General features: G+C 37.3%; 2 protein-coding genes across 2 annotated transcripts in view; one reads left to right on the forward strand and one right to left on the reverse strand.

The window, feature by feature from the left end:
* SLC30A8 (solute carrier family 30 member 8) overlaps nucleotides 1-2,561 on the reverse strand; it is a 126,398-nt gene extending 123,837 nt beyond the window's left edge. The window contains 1 exon segment of the mRNA XM_072606569.1: nucleotides 2,499-2,561. Coding sequence (XP_072462670.1) covers nucleotides 2,499-2,561 — 63 coding nt within the window.
* On the forward strand, nucleotides 2,501-3,053 carry LOC140498251 (guanine nucleotide-binding protein G(I)/G(S)/G(O) subunit gamma-5). The gene has a single exon (XM_072599471.1). It carries the CDS (start codon nucleotides 2,567-2,569, stop codon nucleotides 2,771-2,773), a length of 207 nt encoding a protein of 68 aa, XP_072455572.1. The 5' UTR covers nucleotides 2,501-2,566; the 3' UTR covers nucleotides 2,774-3,053.
* Nucleotides 3,054-21,824: the final 18,771 nt, after the last annotated feature.

Consider the following 21,824-nt stretch of genomic DNA (forward strand, 5'->3'; position numbering starts at 1 on the left):
GCATCCTGATCAATATCTGGTCACTGAATTCATATGGCTCTGGAGGAGAAGTGAGGCTGGTGACCTGCACAGCCCTCCCTCACTCAAAACAAAGTCAAGTACAAGTCACTTCATCATTTCTCTAATGGCATGGTCTTCTTTGGCAATGAAGAATGAACACACACATATACCTAACAGTCCTAGTTCTTCCCTCAGTAACCAAACATAAGAAGAATAATCCTCCTTCCAAATGACAATCGTTTTAAGATTGAAAACAGCTATCACAGCCTCCTTCTCCTACACTTGCTTTTTTTCCAAGCTAAACAGCTTCAGATTTTTCAATTGGTCCTTGCATGGCATGATTTCAAGTTTCCTTATCACCCCTAGACTGCTTTCCTCTGGATACCCTCCAATTTGAAAATATTCCTCTTAAAATATGAGACCCAGAATCAACGTAATGCAACAGATGTGGTCTGATCAGGGCCGAGGATTGTAGACTTATTACCTCCTTCATTTTTCTGAACATTCTTCCTATGAATATAATTTAAGATCACATTAACTTTGGCAACCACTTACATCTTTTGAGACTTGAATGGTGAGGAAGAAACAAATAAGGAGGAAAAAGCAACTCAAAAATCAACCCCCTACCCCATCTCCAAGAAGCTGTTAGATGCTGTGAGGCAGGCTGGCTCAAGATATCCTGAAGAAATGGATCATGAGAGGAAGGGGAAGCTAAAGGGCTAGTGGGACTGAATCTTCTCCTGCCTTGTAGCACATCTTTTACAACCAATCCAGCCCCAATGTCCATGGAGACTTTCTTTTCCTCAATAAAATCCATTTAATGCAAATTAAAACCATTATGAGAAACCATAGTACACCCATTAGATTGGCTAACATAACAAAACAGGAAAATTATAAATGTTGGAGAAGATGTGGGAAAATTGTAATACTCATGCATTGTTAGTGGAATTGTAAACTTATCTAACCATTCTGGAGAGCAATTTGGAACTATGCCCAAAGGGCTATAAAACTGTACATACCTTTTGACCTAGCAATACCACTTCTAGGTCTGTATTCCAAAGAGATCATGAAAATAGGAAAAGGACCCACATATAACAAAATATTTATAGCATCTCTTTTTGTGGTGGCAAAGAATTGAATATTAAGAAGATGCCCATCAGTTGGGGAATGGCTGAACAAGTTGTGGTACATGAATGTAATGGAATGCTGTTGTGCTATAAGAAATGCCAGGCCTAGAGGCCTGAGGGCTACCCGAGTCTTCTTACCTCACCTCCCGAGGTCTTCGGTTGGCCAAACCGGATGCTCGTATGAGAGAAAGGACGTTCCAGAGTCGAACAAGGGTTGAGCTTTATTTCAGGGTCTAGTTACAAGTGCAGGGGAATTCTTCCTTAGGAGGGAGTGAAGAATCTCCCAAGGAGGCAAAGATCTTACAATAAGAGATTGGAAGTAGAAGTGTAAGTGGGGAGAGAGGGGGAGGGAAGAGAGGAGAGAGGAAAAGCGGAGCCTTGTTGTCCTCACTGCTCCGCGCCCCTCCCACCAAGAGAACTTTCAGGCTTTCCTGATCCTACTTAAACTCTCCAGCAGCATAGTTTGCATCTGAATACCATGCTGTTAGATAACAATAGTATGCCCAGATCCGGGACAATCTCGAGGGTGGGGAGAGCTCTCTCCCATCACGTCTCTCACGGAAAGAGGCGGAAATACACGAGATAGCTCGGTTCACCTCGATTCCCAGTCGTTTCCTGGGGGGTCTCGTGAGAACTCTAAGATTTAGAAGTTCCCACCTTTACCCGCCCGAGACTGTCCACCTGGAATTGAGCTTCCATCCCCAGCAAAGAAATGATGAGCAGGTGGACTTCAGGAGAACCTGGAAAAGACATACATGAACTGATGCTTAATGAAGTGAGCAGAACCAGGGGAACATTGTATACAGTAACAGCCACATTGTATGATGACTGACTTTGTTAGACTTAACTCTTCTCAGCAATGCAATAACCTAAGAAAATTCCAAAAGACTCATGATGGAAAATGCTACTCACATCCTGAGAAAGAACCATGGAGTCTAAATGCAGATTGAAGCATGCCATTTTCTTTTTTGTTGTTGTATTTTTGTTTTTTCCTGCTCATGGTTTTTCCCTTTTGTTGTGATCCCACTTTCACAACATTGCTAATGTGGAAGTAAAAAAAAATTCACTTAAAATTCATTCACCCTGTATTTAAGAAGTCTGGTAAATAGGCTACAATCACTACTCTAGAGGACTGGTAATGAAACATGTTACTTAGCTCCTAACAGAGGTGATGGACTCAGGGTCCGGAATGTGGCATCCAGTTTTTGCACATGGACAATGAGGGAATTTGTTTTACTTAACTAAGTGTATTTGTTACAAAGGTTCTGGGTGTTGTTTTCCTTTTTTTTAATGGAAGGAAGGAGGGGTTGAGGAGAAGGAAAGTAAAGAAAATAAAACTTTGTTGATTAAAAAAAATTAAATCGGCCAGACCCAGCGAGCCAGGGAGTGAGCGGACGTCGGCACGATCCCCGCTGCCCGCGGACCCCGCTCCATGCGCCATGTCCAGCAGCTCCAACGTCGTCGCCATGAGGAAGGTGGTGCAGCAGCTCCGGCTCGAGGCCGGGCTCCACCGCGTTAAGGTTTCTCAGGCTGCTGCTGATCTGAAACAGTTTTGCCTGCAAAATGCCCAAAATGATCCCCTGCTGACTGGGGTATCTTCCAGTACTAATCCTTTCCGGCCCCAGAAAGTCTGTTCATTCCTGTAGCAAGATGATTTTAAGCTACTTGGGAAGGATCTCTGGATCCAATCTTCATTTGTGGATCTGTGACGTGACGTGACGTTCTGTGATGTGAATTGTGTCTATTCAAAGGAGAGAGTTCTGAAGCCTGCACAAAAATTTAATCTATATGTGTAACAATGTGCCAAGTTAAGCATCCAAATTTCAGCTTGTGTCAGACTTTCTCATCTACCTCTCCGAATTTTCATTTCATTTCTGTTTTGTACACTGGCAAGAATACAAATAAAGTATTCAGATGAAAAAAAAATTAAATCATACCTTAAATCCAGTGTGACTCATATGTCTTAGCTACTAGAAATGTCAACAGAATTTGGGATGGATCCCTGACCCATTTCTGTATTTATATCCAGATGGGGGCTAGCATGGGTCATGAGAGAGAGGGGACATGCATCCTCTTACCTAGAATCTAAATGTCACCTCTGCCTTCAGTGATTATCCTCTCAACTCTAAATAATCTGTTAATATCTTAGCTAAAATCGATAGTCAACTAAAACATAGAATAGGTTGCCTCCTAAAGAAGCCCAAGAGAGAGAGGAACACCAAGAAGAAGAGGCATGCCATGGAGGTAGGAAGACAGACTATTCTTGATTTTAATACTGTTCATTATAGTAATAGCTTGCAGAAATAAGGTATTTTGCAAAGAGTTTCCTCAAAAAATTCTATGAGATGGATGGGTTTATATTTATATTATACTTCAGGGTTTACAAATTACTTTCCTCAAAAGCCCCTTGAAGTAGGTTTTTATTTGTTACATTTTTTTCATCTAGACCTCTGATTTCATCCTTGTAGGATTAACAATTCCTCTATCAAGGCAGATCAGCAGCCTATCTATAATTTATAGCCTTAGTTGCCTTGGGCATTGACACTCAACCATAGTCACACAGATGGTATAAAATATGTGTTAGGGTCAGAACTTGAACCCAGATCTTAATTCAAAGGCCAGGCTAGCCTTTTATCCACAAATCATTTTGCCACTAGGTAATATATCTGTGAGGTAAAGCCAAGTATTATTATCCTCATTTTATAGATATGGAAATAGAAGCTTAGAGTGAACCCTCCCCAGGGCTCTATAGCAAGTGTAAGGGTCAGACTAGATTTTGTTAAGTCCAGCGTTCTCTTCCCACTTTTCCAACAATACCTCTCTACATTCCTCTCTGAATTCCATTTATCAGTTAGAAGAAATAGATTCAAAGTGGTCTGGAGGGGCTAGATAAATAGCACTGTCTTTATCTAAGAAATTGTATGTGCCATTTTTTGCAAACATGGAAATCATCAGAGCATGGCTTTGGTAAGTCAAGTTTTTACTTGTTGCATTATATAAACCTTAGATAAGCACAGAAGGCAAGGATGTTGTGAAGGTAGCATCTTTAATATCTCAACCAGCATCAAAATCTCCTTTAAAATGAATAATCCCCATAATATATTTTATGTATGTCATGATTATTTCTTCTGAGAAGAGTCTCATTTTATACTTGGCTCCTATTTATAGGAATTATTTTCAGTGTGAAAATAAAGAGGCATTGGCACTGGCTATAGATTTTCCTAAGTTCCATTTATCATCTATGACAAAGCTATAAAAATCTTCATCTTCTCTTTGACACTATTGACTAGATTTGTGTTCAAATTGTGTGCATGCATGTGTGCATGGGTTGTATATATGTGTTTATATATGTGGCTTTAGAGTATTGCGAGGTTTACTGGAAACATGCAAGTGCTATCAATTATCATGTCAATTTTCCCTATCATTTAGCCAGATGTGCTTTCTAAACGATGTGTATATGGCAAACCAGCAGCAAGTATAAAGAGCTTTAAAAAAAAATCTGTGCATGTGTCCCCATATTGAAAAGAGGGAACAGGAAGGGGTGAGAAATATTTAAATGGTTTAAGGATCTTGTTTTCCTATTAGGTCTTCTATCAGTGCACAACCAGTTCAAGGTGGCCAGCAACTTTCAAGTAACTTCAATCACAAATAACATCTAATTTAAATGGTGAAAGACTCATCAATTTCTGCTATGCCTTCCATTGATTATAACAACAAAAAAGACACTGGCTGTAGCATCTGAGCAAAAGAGAGGGCTTGCTGAGTAAAAACCTCGAGATAAGAGTGGTAAAGAAATCTTCTAAATCATTACAGACCCAGCAAGTGCCTTTTACAATCTGATAGTGAGAGAAGACAGAGACACGAGAGGGGCATGAGATGAAGGCACTTGAAAATGAAGTTCATTTGGAACTTGTTTTGTTTCCAAAATTTATTCTGAAATAAAAGAGGATAAAGGCATGAAGAGCTGAGCTACCTGAAAAGAATTGCTATAAAATATCTGGGAGTTTGATGGGGAATGAGGATATTTAAAATATTTCTCTTCCTCAGTCTTTGATGGCTGGAGAGCATGGGTGGTAAAAAGAAAGACATAACTGAGTAGAGAGGGGATTTAAATCAAATCGGATTTGGGAAAAGCAGAATTATCTATCTCCAAGACCTAACAGGGAACAAAAGAGAAAGAAAAAATTTTATATAGTGCATCGGGAGAGCATTATTTACTTTTCACTGGGGTGCTGACAAGGCTACCAAGGTAATGCAGTTTTTACTGCATATTTGCTAGAAAGTCCTTTTGTTTGTATGCATCTGTATTTTGGTCATCTTCGTGTATCTTTCATGTTCTTTGGATTATGTGTTTCCATAATCTCCAGTGGTCCAAACTTTTCTGACTCAGCTTCTCTAAAGTTGGTGTTTGCAGGGTATCTCCCATGCCACCCTACTCAACCCTTGTTTCCTTTTCTTCATTCAAGTAATATCCATAGACTTCCTCCTATGAACCTTAGTTCAACTTTCTCTAGCTTTCCAAATGAGTCCCCAATCCCCTCTCTTGCTGCTGACATAAAGATACCATGACAGTATCTATAATACGTTAACAGGTTTTCCATTTCCTAACTCTTGCCACCAAGTTGAACTAGTTTGTATCATCACCTTAAACCTTTATTCATTCTTCCCTTATTCGTGGAATTCTTCTTTTCAAATCCTCTCATCCTTATCATTAATGATAATAATAATAGCTCACATTTATATGGAATTTGAAGATGAGCAAACCACTTTATTAACTCTTGATTATCATAGCAACACTGAGATAGGTATCACTAACCTGATTTTAATGATAAATAAACTGAAACTCACAAGTGGTTAAGTCACAAAATCACAGAGTTTTGAAAGTTAAAAGGGATTTCAGTGGCTATCTAATGCAACCCACATGTAGAAGGAATCCTCACTATAATATTCATGGCAAGGGTTCTTTCAGCCTCTGCTTAACAACTTCCAAGAAGGAGGAACCCACTAACTCTCTGCACAGCACATTTCACTTTTGGAGAGCTTTAACTCTTAGGAAGTATTTCCCCTAATCAAGCTTAAATTTGCTTGTTTGCAACTTTTCACCCATTGCTTTTGGTCCTGCCCTCTGATGCCAAACAAAACAAGTCTAATCACTACTGCATATGATAACCCTGAAAATATTTGACAGCTATCATATCCCCCTCGAGTCTTTTCCTCAGGCTAAACATGCCTGTTTCTTTCGACCAATCCTCATAGGATATGGATTCAGCCCTTTGCCACTGGGACCCTCTCCAGTTTAGTTATTACCCAGAAGAGAACACAATTAGTCCAGATGAGAACTGGTGAGGGGAGAGTATAGTGAGACTATCATGCTATTCCTAGAATTTCTGACCCTTTTAATGCAACCCAAGATAACATTAACTTTTTTTGCTATCACTGCTTATTTATGACACTGATTTGTTTATATTGCCTTTAAAGTCCACTAAAACCCTCTGGTCCTTTCCCAGTGACTGCTGTCTAACCATCCTGGCCCCATCAAGTAGCTGTGAAATTTATTTTTTGTACCTGACTGTGAAACTTTACAGTTTCCCTATTGAATTTCCTCCTATTAGATTCAGCCCAATGCTCCAGCCTGTTGAGATCCATTTGAATTCTAAACATCATCCACTGTGATAGCTACCCCTCTCAACTTTATATCATATGCAAACTTTATGGGTATAGCATCTATGCTTTTATCCAAGTCATTGACACAAAAAAATATTAAACAGTGTAGGGACAAACACAAATCCTTGGGGCACTCCACTGGTGACTTCCTGTCACATTGACTTTAAAACACTAACCACATTTTTTTGAGTCTAGTGACCAACACGTTCTGAATCCATGTAACCATATTATTGACTAATCTATTTCTCTTTATCTTCTCCACAAGAGTAGAGTAAGACATTTTATCAAAGTTTTGCTAAAATGTAGATAAACTATATCCATAGTATTTCTTGCTTAGTAATCCTGTCAAAAACGGATATGAAATTAGTCGGGGATGACATGCCCTTGATGAAGCCATGCTGGCTATTTGTAATCACTAATAATTACCTTTTGTCACATGTTGAATAAAAAGATGAACTTTTTAAAAAAATAATTCTAAATATTCACCCAGCACCACTTTAATTTTCCCAGGAATAGAACTCAAGCTCACTCTATTTACCTCCTCCACATTTGTGGCACCTCTCCTATTTTCCATGATCTTTCAAATATCACTGGTTGGAGCTCAGTAGTCCTATCTGTCAATTCTTTAAGGATCCAAAGATAGTTCATATAGGTACATGGATTGAACTCATCAAGGGTTGTTTGATGTTATCTTACTGTTTCCTTACTATCCCTAAGCAAGGTTTCCTTGGGGTCAAACTGCTAATAAGTGTCTAAGGAAGGATTTGAACCCAGATTTTTTGATACCAAGATCAACAGCAATAGCCACAGTTGAAAGAATGATGTTTTTAAACCAAAATTTCTTTTGAAATGTGTTCTAAAAGCTCATGACTCAATCTGTCACCTGTGTTTTTCACATACTCAAGTCCCTTGGTTTTAAATTTTTCCCCTTAGGTTTCTCTCTCTATCCTTTCATCTTTATAGTAAAAATTTGGATGAGGCTGACTCTCTGGGTGTCAGATGGCTATTTCCCAAACATATATATCTGGGTTTAATGCTTAGATTATATATAAGTTCCTTGAGGGCAAGAGCTGTCTTTTGCCTCTTTTTGTATCCCAGTGTTTAGCACAGTGACTGGAACATAGTAGGTACTTAATAAATGTTGATTAAATTGAATTTTGTTGTCTGCCAAATTACTAAACTCTCATGTTACTATAAAGGTGTTAGTCCATTGAAATATATAATAATAATAGCAATAATAGATATTCTCTGAAGGTCAGACTCATTTTCTTTTTTCATCAAGCCTTTGGAGATAGTGGAAATGAATTGGAAACACACTCTAAGGAATTATGATTATGGTAGGCAGAGTAGAGGCTCTAAAAGTCTGTACAAGCAACCACACCAGGCACCAGACCCTAGCACTGTGTATGTCAAGGGTGCCTGCAAAAATAATGGAAGAGAAGGAGCGCAAGGAGGTATTTGTGTCTAGTGGGGACCAGATCATGATCTAAACATAAGTAGTACACATTCTGGACAATAGGAAGAGCTCCATTAGAAGAAGCTACCAAAGGAACTGAGCAAACAAAGGCCCAAAGTATGTGCACACATCATCAATTTATCACCAAAAGTATGAATGAATGGATTGACAACGGGAAAGAAAATGGCTGGAAAACAAGTCAAAATAAAGACGTTGTCCACAAAGACCAGTTCCCCAAGCTGGATAATATGACTTGGGACATGAACGTTGAGTGGCAATACTTCAAAAGTTGAAGGCAATACTGAAGCTCAAAGATTAGCCAGAGAAGCAACTAGAAAGAAGTGAGAAGACTCCAGCAATGCTTGCAGATGGTGAAATTTAAACTGTCGCTCTTTTTAATCCTGCAATAATCTCCAGATCAACCTCTTTACCCTTTCCCCTTGTGTTCTAGCTGTCTTTGATAGCTATCTTTGTTTTGCCATGTGTCATTTTAATTTTTATTTAATATTATATACTATACTATAAACCAAATATTATATACTATAAACAATTATAGAAATTATCTATATGTACTAATATTAAGAGAAAGGCACATATCCTCATCGCTATCATATCCAACTGAACTTGGACTTGCTCAACTCTTGCCCCAAGCAAGACTGCTTGACCTCTCACATTACTTGGGGTCATGGGAGTCACCAACTTTTCCATCAGGTAAAGTGCACTATGAAACAAACCTTGCCATCTGCCCTGATAGACTTTCTAAGGACTTCCTGGCTTTACCATTTGCCCTGCTTGTGTGCCATACAGTATCCCGAACTCATCTCACCTTCTGAAGATCTAAAGATGCCTGTCTGGGCCATGCAATCTGCCCCTCTGATGCATTGCATTCTCATGACTTTTAGGACTTAGAAATTAGATCTGATCCTCACTCCAGGCAATTTTTCCTCACTTTTGCAGTAATCCTAGTTCTTACTATAAGTGAAGCCAAAAGGCAAAAGAAAGTTGTAGCTAAATGGAATGATAGGTCACAGGTGAGTAAAGACATAGTCAGGATTATCTTTTTTTTCACATGTCCAAAAGCAATATGAAAAATCTTTGGCATTGGGACATGTAGTTGAGTTTTCCTGAAATCAGTATTTTTGATCAAAATTTGCAAAAGTACAGACATAGAGATAATTGTATCTTATGTACCATTATCCATTATAGGACATGAAGTAGAAGAATTCCATGAAGAACTCGATTAAATCTTAAAATTATTGCGTATTCTGAAATACTTCATGGTAAATTAAATTTACCTATTCTTCAATACTTTAAGGCAATGTTAGTTTATCTGGAGAATGTCAACAAAATAATATGTTGGAAAACATGCTTCAGGAGTAAGAAAAGAGAGAAACTAATACCTTGTAGACTGCATGGAATCTTTGTGTATATATTTCATGAATATTTTCTTCAAGAAGATAATCAGATGGCACAGATTCGGTGAGCATTGAATGGCAGTCCCTAAAACGAAATAGATGTTTTAATAGAAATGACTTGTTACTAATGAGGGAGCCATTTTAAAAATCAATTGTATGCATACCGAGTCTCGTCACCAATGTGTCACATCAAAATCAAGACTAAATTAGAAGATTCAAAATACAAAGAAATTATGGTATATAATTGATGCACCTCCAAGTTGATCTGTTTAAATACACTGTTGATACCAACAATTGGGAACTGGAAAAGAAAAAGAATGAGTTTCAACATAGAACCTTTCCTTAGGGAGTCTACCTGATGGACATCAATCACCACTACGAGAAGGCTAAAAGATCATAAAATATTCTTTAGTCAGCAAACATTTGATCTCCTTGCCACCACAGAAACAAAGGCAACATTCAGAATAGAAACTTATTTTTAAAACCTTACTAAGGAGAATGAAAGGTTAAGGGCAGAACAGTGTAGGGCAAAACAAATTTACAGAGAGTTTGGCAGGAAAGTCTACTGACCTTGACCACCCAATGGCATTGAAGGATGAAACTGGAAGAGCGAAACAAAAAATGGGAGAGGGGGAAATTTCATAAAGATTGCTATAATAAATGACTTTCTCCATCAGTGAGAAAGGAGTCATTACATTTGGTCTCTCTAGTGGTATCCCTGGTGTGTTAAGTGAAGAAGAAGAAATAGCAGCAGCTGTATGACCTTGGACAAATCAGCCTGTTTGCCTTAGTTGCCCCAAGTGTAAGGTGGAAATAAGAATGATAATTCCTATCTTCTAGGGTTGCTATGAGGATAAAATGAGATCATTTTTATAAAATTCTTTGCAAATCTTAAGGTGCAATAATAATGCCAGCTATGGAAAGAAGGAAACAAGTCCAAGGGAATAGATGGATATCAAGGAGAAAATACTTGAGTTTCATGCAAATAGGATTTCAAAAGGGAAGTCTCTAGGCTAAAGAATGGCTATTATATTTCATATAGTATTCAAAACAGATGTATAGATAAAATTCAAAGCTATTCATTAAGCATGCTGAAGGGCAATAGCCCTCCTCCCTCATGACCACGTAGAGTTGTCAGTCAGTCAATAAGCATTCATTAAGCATCTACTGTGTTCCAGATATAAGAACTAGGGATATAATGCAAGGCAAAAAGATATTCCCTGCCCTAAAAGAGCTCATATTGCTTTATTTCACATATAATTTAACACTTTGCACTGGTGTGATGATATCTGGTAGCCTCCCAGACTCCCAGTGCAGTGGGCTTGGTGTCTTCTGACTTGATGGCTCTCTTACACCAAGGGTAGCCTGAACTAGCCCTCATCCACTGTTGCAAATTTCATCTCTGTGAAAGAAAGGTGTTCAAGGGAGGTTTGGGAATTCAACTGAAGTAGTCAACTAGTCAGTCAGTCAACTAGCATTTATTAAATGCCTACTATGTGCCAGGTATTTTGCTAAGTGCTAGAGATACAAAGAGAGGTAAAAAATTTCCCTGATCTCAAGAAGTGTACAGTCAAATAAGGAGTTGTTAGTTGTTTCACACTTAATATATGTATTCTTATAAGTTAAGTATATTTATTCTCATATAGTTCCTTTGCTTGTGCCAGGTAAATCTTTTGTGCAACCTGGATACCTAGGTTTAGGAAAGTTTCCTGAGCTGCCTAGCACAATAACCATTTGATTATTAATAACAAATGAGGCATAAAACTAGTAGGCATGTTTACCAAAAGTGTTCACTGTTGTCATGGATAATGTTTAATGCCAGTGGATCCCTCCAGATGGTCTTGTTTGTGCATAATTTGTCTAATTCCAATGATCCTGAGAACATTACAGAGCCTCTAAAAGACGATTCATTGGTCTACAAAAGAGTTGATCCTAACTATCTACACAGGAAAAACAAAGTGAATGAAGAGTATCTATTATCCAGACTATGGTTTACAGTTGGATAAATCTACAGTTGAGCATGAACAACCTATATCTTGGACAAATGCTGTGGATTGACAATAATATTGATACAGAATGGATCTAAAGGATAAAATCAGGCAGAATTGCCTTTGTGAAATTGTCCCAACAATTTCACAAGTTGTCTCAACAACCCCCAAGCTTCTTCATGAAACATAAACATATATTTTTTAATTGACATTCTTCTGGTCATGTTAATAATAACCAAAACTCATATAACATTTTGTGTTTTGCAAAATCTTTATGTATATTGTATCATCTGATCATCACAACCCAACGAAGTAAGTGATATTATCTCCTTTTACAAAGAAATTGATGCTAAGAAAAACGGTTAAGTGACTTTCTTAGGGTCACATATCTAATAATAGCTAGTAAATCTCTGAAGCAGAATTCAAACTCAGGTCTTCTTGCTATCACTCTATCTAAAGCACCAGATTTCTTCCCATGGCTCCTATATGACTTAGAATCACTGAATGAATTTCTTTCTTCTTCTTCAAAAAGCTTCCTGCATAGTTTAATAGTGTAGATCATTATTGGAAAGATGCACAACATTCTGTCAAAACTAAATGATAAATGGAATAGTCTAATGAGTTGTGAGAAATTTTTCAAAGCACTATAACTAAGGAAATGCTATAATGTTAATGAACTTAGGTGAAGGCTTTTATTCTAAATGAATTTGCTTAAAATGTTATGGTGCTCAATAACAAATTTCCCACTATGAGAGAGAATTACTTAACTGTTATAAATGAAATTTTCAGTATCTTAATAAAGTTCATAATATTAAGGCAATAGGAAAATATATCTTATTCCCAGAGTCCTTCCATCATCATGTCATATTTCTGACTGTGTATCACATCTTTTAGATATTTTTGGAAGAATGGTGTACCATTGTTATTCTTATTTGTCTGCTTAACATTCAAAAAGTCAATAGTCCAATTTCCTACTAGTTCATTTCTATCAACTATATCTCTTATCCTAAACTACTTCATCTGATATCTTTAATGAAGGAATTTCACAATCTACTTTTTCAAGTTTAAACTATTTTTCATGTCAAAGGTATCACTTTTTAAATATTATAGCTCATGATTCCTCATAGTGTTTTGTATCTTCTTCTGTTTACTCATATTTGCATATTTCATATTTATAATATATTTCATATTTACTTCATATTTTCAGCTATAATTCCTGATTTAGGTCTTTGTTTCAAAGCTGGGTTCTCCTCCCAACCCCCACACTCTTTGATCTTAAAATGATTTTTCTGAATTGCTACCCCAAATTTCCACCTCCCTTGATATGTCTTCACACAAAGCACTGGCAGACTCTATTGTTTCTGGTCAGAGCTCTGAGGTCAGTTGTCCCTAGTCAGAATACTGTTGTAGTCTATTATCTGAGTGCTCTTGGCTTTTGAGTATCTATTCCTGCAGTCCTAGACCAGATGAAAGAGTCTATTGATGTTTCAATTGAATTGATTGACCATTATCGAATCTGATGCCTATTTTTTAAAGATTACTAGAGTTTATGTATCTAGATACTATTTAGAGTTTATGTATACCAGATACTATCATATGTATCTAGACACTATTGTATGTATGTATTATGTATTTGTATGTATTACTAGAGTTTATGTATCTTATATAAATCCAAGAATTAAAGTTGTGGGCTAGCCAATGGACAATAGAAAGGGGCATGGTAGTCATGAGAAGGTTGCCATGCATTACCAATGAAGAATTACCATGAAGGCTATCATCAGAGCTGTGAGAAACATGCTTATGGGGATCACAGGACTTCCCAGGCAAGATCAGGGAGTTAGTCCAGATAAGTTTCTGCTGTCCACTGCTTCCCTGGTAACATGCTTTCTGGAAGACCCACATGATAGACCCATTCTTACTGAAAGAACTCAGAAACAGAGTGGGCAGAGGAAGGTGTTTATTACACTTCTCCCAGGGAAGTGAGTGTGGTGCTCACTAGGAATATCCCACACTAATACAGAAGCAGAGTGAGTTTAAAAAGTCTTACCCTTCCCATCAGAGTCAGAATTGATCCAGACTCCTCAGGGTTACACTCTTCATTATCCTACATTCCTTCCTTATGCATAAGGTTAATTACACAGGGGACAGCTTAGTAGTGAGGATACTTGTGACCAGGGAATCTAGGGTCCATTTGTCACATCCCCACCTTTCTAGTTTCCCCTGAAGCCAGAATGTGCTTGACTATTGTCCTTGCAAAACAGGTTATACATGCTTATCCCAAGCTCCCATTAGTCTAGGAGCTCTACTATTTCTCAAGAACATTTGTGGAAGCAAAACAAGATACAATAATATTCATTCTTACAAGAACTATGGGCAAACAGAAAAAAAAAAAAAAGATGAGCAATGGACAGTCCATGGAATATCTGAAAAGCTTGAGGAAGACCCCGGGCATTCTCCCCATGGAGAATTTGTGGTAGGGCATGAACATGAATCACATACTATGATAAGGTATGGAAGGATTACATTGGCACCATTGAGAAAAATACCCAAATCTATGAGATGGAAGATCCTTTGAAGTTTACAATATTTCTCAATTTCAGATAGAACCATATCTTTACTTCAGAATACCTCACTGAAAACAATTAGATAATAAATCTATATCTAACATTTTTCTTTCATATTATGCCAATGTACTCACTAAATTAAATCTCTTCAAAAACAATACAGTACAACTGGACTTCCACTTATCAAAAATAACTGCAATATTTTCTAAGGTTGGAAAGCTGATTTATAAAAAATATTAATCTGTCACATGTTATTTTTACAAAAAAAACCCTCCAAATATTCATCATCAATACTATGGATTTTGTTTTACTCTTAAGGATCTAAAAGTACTTTACCCAGGTACACCAATGAGTCTACCTTATAATATCTTGCACAAAGGAGATTTGCAAGAGCTATGTTACAGAATGACATCTGGACTCTTAAAATAGCTTGGAGGGTTATACATATATTTACATAAGATTTGCATATGCCTAAATAAACTTGCTATCTACTAACGGGAATTTTTCAAGTTAAAATTTCAGCATTGCTTCCAATTTTGTGCAATTATGGGTAACGCTGCCATGAAAATCTTTGAACATGTAGCTTTTTTTGTTTGTAACAACATTTGGGGGTATATTCTCAACAATGGAATTATTGGGTCAAAATATTTCAGTGTTGCTATTCCAATGGCCTGGTTTTTTTTTTCTTTTATCTATTACTTCTAACGTAACCATGATAATCGACCCAAATTCACTGTATTAGAAGTATACGACAAAAGAAGAGAAGCCACAGGAACTGGTAAAGGGTGAATGCATATGACAAAGATGAAAATGTAGCTTTCCCAGACCCTTAATGACCCACAAATCCTCTTGTAATACCCTTTCATGTTAAGGCTGGTGTTGGGAAATGAGGATGACATATTTTATAGGTTTTTATAGGTTTTCCAAATTATTAAAATCTGAGTTTTAATTTTCTCTGTTACTCATCAAGTCAACACACATTTACTAAGCATCTACTATGTGCTAGACACTGTACTGAGTGCTAAGGATACAAAGAAAGGCAAAACATAAGTCCAAAGAATTCACAATCTAATGATGGAGAGAGTATGCAAACAGCTATGTACAAATAAGATACATTCAGGATAAATTCAAGATAAGGCACTAGAATTAAAGGGGATATGCTAGTAGATACTTTAAGCAAGTCAATTAACCTTTCTAGATTTTAGATTTCTTTTCTATGAAATGAAGACAGTTATAAGATCCCTAAATGGCCTTCCAGTTCTAACTTTCTATGACTCAAGGAGTGTGTACACATTTTTAGAGGATTCAGAAAACTGATGAGTGAATTTGGGTGATGATATCTAATTAAGAAGACGGTATCTGGGTGGACACAGGATTTGGATTTGTGGATCATAACTTAAAATTTAAGATTCATGGGCTTTAGACCAAGATGAAGTATGCCTAACCAAAGGCCAGTAAAAATATTTTCCTGGAGTCTTACAAGCTGCATCAAGGTTTTAAACTGAAAAGAGGGGAGAGAGGAAGGAGAAAATTGTCCATATAGATCTGTCAAGTTTGATAACATAAAGTACAAAATTTTTTATAGTATTTTATTTTTTCCAATTATATGTAAAGACAATTTTAATTCTTTTTTTATAAAATTTTGAATTCCAATTTTTTCTCCCTTCTTTTCCCCCCTCTTTCCTCCCTAAGATAGTAAGCGGTTTGATATGTTATATGTGTGCAATTATTTAAAATGTATTTCCTTGTTAATCATGTTGTAAAAGAAGAACCAGGACAAAAGAGGGGAAAAAACTATGAAAAACTAAAGGGAAAATAGTATGCTTTGATCTGCATTCAGACTCTATCCATTTTTTTCTCTAGATACGAATAGCATTTTCTATCATGAGTATTTTGGAATTGTCTTAGATCATTGTTAATCATAGTTGAACATTGCACAATGTTGCTATTACTGTGTACAATGTTCTCCTGGTTCTGCTCACTTCACTTAGCACCAGTTCATGTAAGTCTTTCTAGGTTTTTCTGAAATCTTCCTGCTTATTATTTTTTATAGTACAATAGTATTTTATTACATTCATTTACCACAACTTGTTCAACCATTCCCCAAATCATGGCTATTCCCTCAACTTTCAATTTTTTGCCACCACAGAAAGGGCTGCTACAAATATGTTTATACATGTAGGTCCTTTTCCCTTTTTTATGATCTCAGAAAGTGGAAATTCTTGATTGTGTGTTTGTGTGTGTGTCACGGACCCTTTTGCAGTTAGATAAAGCCTCTGAATCCCATCTCAGACTGATGTTTTTAAATGCATAAAAAAGCTACCTAGTATTGCAAATCAATTATATCAAAATATGGGTATCAAAACATTTTTCAAAAATTCTATGGATCCTAAGTCAAGCACCCCTACAATAGAGAACAAACAGTAGATACAACATGGGAAGTATAGCAGAAGGAGGAACTGGTAATTCATAACAGTATATCCAAGAAAGGTAGCAAAGCAATCTATGTCCTCAGATGTCTATACATAAATGCCCACTACATACAGAAAAAAACTGGGTGAACTAGAGATTCCAATGCAAAGAGTTAAATTTTACTTCATGGATGTTGCTCAGTTTAGGTGAGATGAAATTCAATAATAAGTGGCAATTACATATGACTTTAAGGTTTGAAAAGCATTTACATATGGTATTTCATTTCAACTTCACAACAACCCTGTGAGGAAGCACAATTGCTCCAAATTAGGAATTAAGGCTCAGAGAAATTGTGACTTCCCAGAGATTTCAGCTAATCATGGTCAAAGGCAGGATTTCAACTCAGATTTTCCCAATCCCAAGTCCTGAATTGTTTTTACTATTTCACTCTGGCTCATGCCTAAATAGGAGCTTTGGGAGGATATGTCTTATTTAAAAGTAAGAAAATAGATAAAACGCATGGTAGAGTAACATTGAGTATTATGAAAATATACTCATGTGAGAAAACCTATATCTTAGAAGAAAAATGTGATGGAGAGCATTTGGGAGAAAGATCAGTGGAGAGAGAAATAGAAGCAGTGTCATCTTGGGAGTACAGATCACCTTTACAGAAGGAATAATTAGACAAGGAGTTCAGGAAACAGATTACAAAGCTGGATCATAAACCTAAAAGCTGATTGAATTAATAAATGCTTGTTGAATGGAAACATGCTGTTGTAATGATGGAGGACACGAAGTATCCAAATATAGGCTAAGGCATTCTATTAAAATCAGAGCAGCTGGCATATTTTTGACTTGCCTTAATGATAATTTAAACCTTCAAAGGTGGAAGAAGCAACAGGGGAACTTCTATGACAGAACTGATTCTGACAAACAAGGAGGAAGTAAAAAATGTTTCTGAAGTAAAAATGATGACTGCATTAGCCATCCTTCCAAGCTTCCTATCCTTTTCCAGTTTAACACTCATGACATTCAGGCAGTCATCTAAGTCACTGATTTACAAAAAGGTTGAATAGCACAAGACCACGAACAGATCTCTGGGGGCACTACAGTAAAGACTTCCCCAGTCAGTCAGTCAATCAACATTTTATTAAAGGGCTCACTATGTTCCAGTGCTGATCGCTGTGGACACAAATAAGAAAAAGAAAGATAATTCCAGCCTTCAAGGAGCTTACAATCTAATACAGGAATACAACACACAAGAGAAAACTGAAAAGGTATATGAGATAATTAGAGAAGGTAGAGAAGGATGATGGAATCCAGTTCAATAAGTGCAATTGGTGGGAAACGAAGAGTTGGCTGGCCTGGGATCCCCCTTCAAATGGAAGCTTTGGGAGGCATTCTTACCTCCAGCCCTTCATTCAGAGGGGCAGAGAACATTGAAGATACTGAGGAGGTGTGAGTTCCAAAGCTGATCCAATCCAGAAGGTTAATGAGTTTCCTGGTGAAGGAAAAGCCCCAAGTTGACAATAATCCATCAATTCTAGTTATTCTAACACTTTTGAATTTGCCTAGTTGTATTCTCATCTAGCCCATATCTCTCTGTCAGACACAGAATAGCATTAGAGATGTTGTTAAGCATTTTGATGAACCCTAGATGTTATGAATAAAGCATATCCCTGAGCTACCAAACATTTTTTTTTTGGCTTCACATCATAATTTCATTGGTATGGAATTTTACTGAAGTAGACCATCAACTTGTCTGTAACTTACAGTCTTAAAAATTTGCTTGTGTCCATCGGTGTTTAAATGACTTTCCTACTCACATAACTTTCTGTATGAAAGGCAGGATTTACACCCAGGTTGTCCTGACCTCCCTGACTCCATTATTCTGTCTCACTTTCTTACCTAAATTTCTACCTCACTTTTTAGCTTCCTTTTTGTGCTATCTCCTGTCATTAAATTGTAAGCTCTTTGAGAGAAGGGATCTTTATTTTTCTTATTTATATCCCCAGAGCTTAGCACAGTACCCGGCACATAGTAAGATGAACCCTCTATTCACTACACCATGCTGCCTTTTAATTTTACCTGTTAATTCTTTTTTAGAAAATCAAGCTAGTATGTCATGACTTGTTCTTGATGATACCATGTTAGCTTTTAGTGATCACTACTTGCCTTTCCAAGTAAGCACATACCATTCCCCTTAAAATATGTTCTCTAATTTTGCCAGAAATAAGAATTAAGCTCACTGACCTATCATTTGCAGTATGTACTCTCTTCCTCTCTTAAGTAAATGACACCTCTTTCATTCCTCCAGTATCTTCCAAGATCATACAAACCAGGCATGGAATAAAAACTAGGATTCCTGAGTCCTAGTTCATTGATCTAAACAATAGCCCACCTGCTCATTAGCTCCTGAACTCAAAGAAAATATGGCAAAAATTTTGAGCTCCTAAGTCAAGAAGGGAGATCAAGACAATCCTATGGTAGGTCCTCTACTAACAGAAGATTACTCCATTTATCATGGAAAGGGGTTTGCCAATTAATTTTACCCTTTAAAGATTTCAGGACATCTATGATCTCTTCCATAGACGAGATTTACCTGATGAAAGGTCAGGCTAAATCATTATCTGTGGAATGAGAGCTGCCTGTACCAAGTACCTGATATAGTTTGCATTTATATAACATTTAAAGGTTTGCAAAGTGTTTTAAATGGCATCCCATTGATCCTAACTACTCTATGAGGCATATACTATTATTATCCCTATTTTACACATGAGGAAACTGAGGCCAAGAAGGATTAAGTGACTTGTCTGCAATCATGTAGCTAGTGAACAAGTAAGGTAGGGTTAGAATTCAAGTCTTCCTGACTCAAAGTCCAGCATACTGTTTTCTGCTCCTACAGAGTACCTACCTACCTAGAATAGGTAGGTACCTACAGCATAAAACAAAGCAGAAAGGAAAAGGCCTCTCTCCTGGGAACACCTTTTTGGTTTCTTTCTGATTCCTCCTGATGCTTCACTGCCAAGGTTTCCAATCAAAATTCCCACCTCCTTCTGCAAGTCACTCTCATCTTCCTTACCACCCTTCTCTACCATCATTTTTTCCCAAAGGATCTGTACGTTGCAGCTCTACAATTTAACTACTTTGTCTGGTGTGCTTTATGTTTGAACTTTATTACCAATCTAACTTGGATTATGTTCCTTCAGGGCAAGAATCCTGCCTGTGCCTGTTCAGCTGAGCTCTGTCAATGCTCAATAAATAAGAACGATAATAAGCTTTAAAGTGGGTCATGTTTGCATACCCAAGACCCATCGACTAGTTCTCAATAATTGGAGTCTTCAAGTATTGTAGGAATCAAGAAAGTCTGACATTTCACTGTTCTGGATAAGATATAAACTATAAATCAGTCAAGACAAGGAGACAATTGGAATTTATGTGTACTTAATCATAAACAAGTTACACCAATCTACACTTTAATATCCAATAAGTATATCTCAAATTGCCCTCTATCTCAGCATCTAAGTCTCCATGGCTACACATGATATAGTGGCTAGAGTGCTAGATCTGGAGTCAGTAAAAGTTTGAGTTCAAGTACTGCCTGACTCATTAGCTATGCAAGCAGACTCAGTCTCCTCATCTATAAAATATAGATAATAATGTCTATGGACTCAGAACCTTAATTCTTCACTCTCCTATCTTGTCTATTGAATCTACCTTCACAAAATTTCTCATACCCGTTCTTTTTTCCCCATTCCCCTAGCCACATCCGCTCAGGTCCTCATCATCTCCTGATTTGCCTCTCTGCCTCAAGGAACTGGTTCCCTAATCAATCCATCCTTCACACACTGTCAAAATGATTTTCCAAAAGCTCAAGTCTGACCATGTCACTCTAATGCTCGATAAACTCCAGTAGCTCCCTAATATCTCTTGGGTCAGATAAAAACTTCTCTGTTTTTCATTTAAAGCTCTTTGCAAATTTATTCCAACCAACCAACCTTTCTAGTTTCATTGTTCATTGTTCCCCTTCACACATTCTGCTGTTCAGCCAACCTGGTATGTTTACTTCTATCTCCCCCTTTGGGGGACATATCTTATATTTGCTTATGTAGCATCCCCTCTGAGCTCAAAACCAACTTGAACTTGAAAGTCATCAGTTCATTTGTACTACTCAGGGTTCTCTGGGTAACTCTGCTGGGCTGTCACACTAGCTTGTTTCCCTTCAATTATCAGCCAGGAGCTTCAATTAGTTGTTTTGTTTTTGTTTTTGCATAAGTATTTATTCCAATGGTATAATAAGAGTCAGTACAAAGCATTCCCCTAAACCCAAACGCACACTCTCCCCTTGAGCATCCAAGATAGAACTTATGGAATCCAGACACTGGTATAGAGAATATGTGGGACACAGGTCTAATTCACAAAACCTTGTTCCTGAGTTCATAGCCAGTTACTTCCCCCTCTAGTACAAGCAGAGTTTCCTTCCCAAGTTGGCTACCTTTCTTTCTGTATATGTTTTTGTCTGTGTTTGAACTCGTTGTGTCTCTTGCTGCTCCCAGACAAATACATTGCCTCCTGCTGGATCAATCTCCAATGAAATTATTAATGTAGTAGCAGGGAGGAGGGAAGGAAGAAACCCTATCAAGAAGAGAGGGAAAAGGAGAAACTATTCAGCCTCCAAGAGAATTTCCTCTAACACATCTGGCTCCAACTCTCAAAGTACAACTCTCAAAGTGGACTCCTCAGTCGGTGGACTCTTCACCTTTGTTCTTCAACTGGAGACTGGGTCAACCACTGAGATCCTCTGTTAGTTAAAGCCTTTTGGGACATGATTTGCTTCTTTGGTCAGCCAATCATACTGTCTCCTTAACCCAATCTGAAGATCAGTTTTTACCTATAAAGAAGCCACAAGTATAAACCATCTTGTTCATATGTTTAGAATTTCATGTGTGCCCTCCCTTACTCTTGACACACCTTGTAATTACTTTAATTAAGGATAAGGGTGAGTCCCACCCTTAAATGTGTGTGTGTGTGTCTGTGTGTAATTATCTACTCCCAAGAGAATATAAACTCCTTGAGGGTAAAGACTATTTATTTCATGTTTATCTTCCTGTATCATACATGAGCACAAATCTGGCACTTGGTACTTAATGAATCTTGATTGCTTAATTGATAACACTTCATGGAGTCGTTGTGAAGGT

Source organism: Notamacropus eugenii, chromosome 4, assembly GCF_028372415.1.
Source record: "Notamacropus eugenii isolate mMacEug1 chromosome 4, mMacEug1.pri_v2, whole genome shotgun sequence".
Classification (NCBI taxonomy): domain Eukaryota; kingdom Metazoa; phylum Chordata; class Mammalia; order Diprotodontia; family Macropodidae; genus Notamacropus; species Notamacropus eugenii.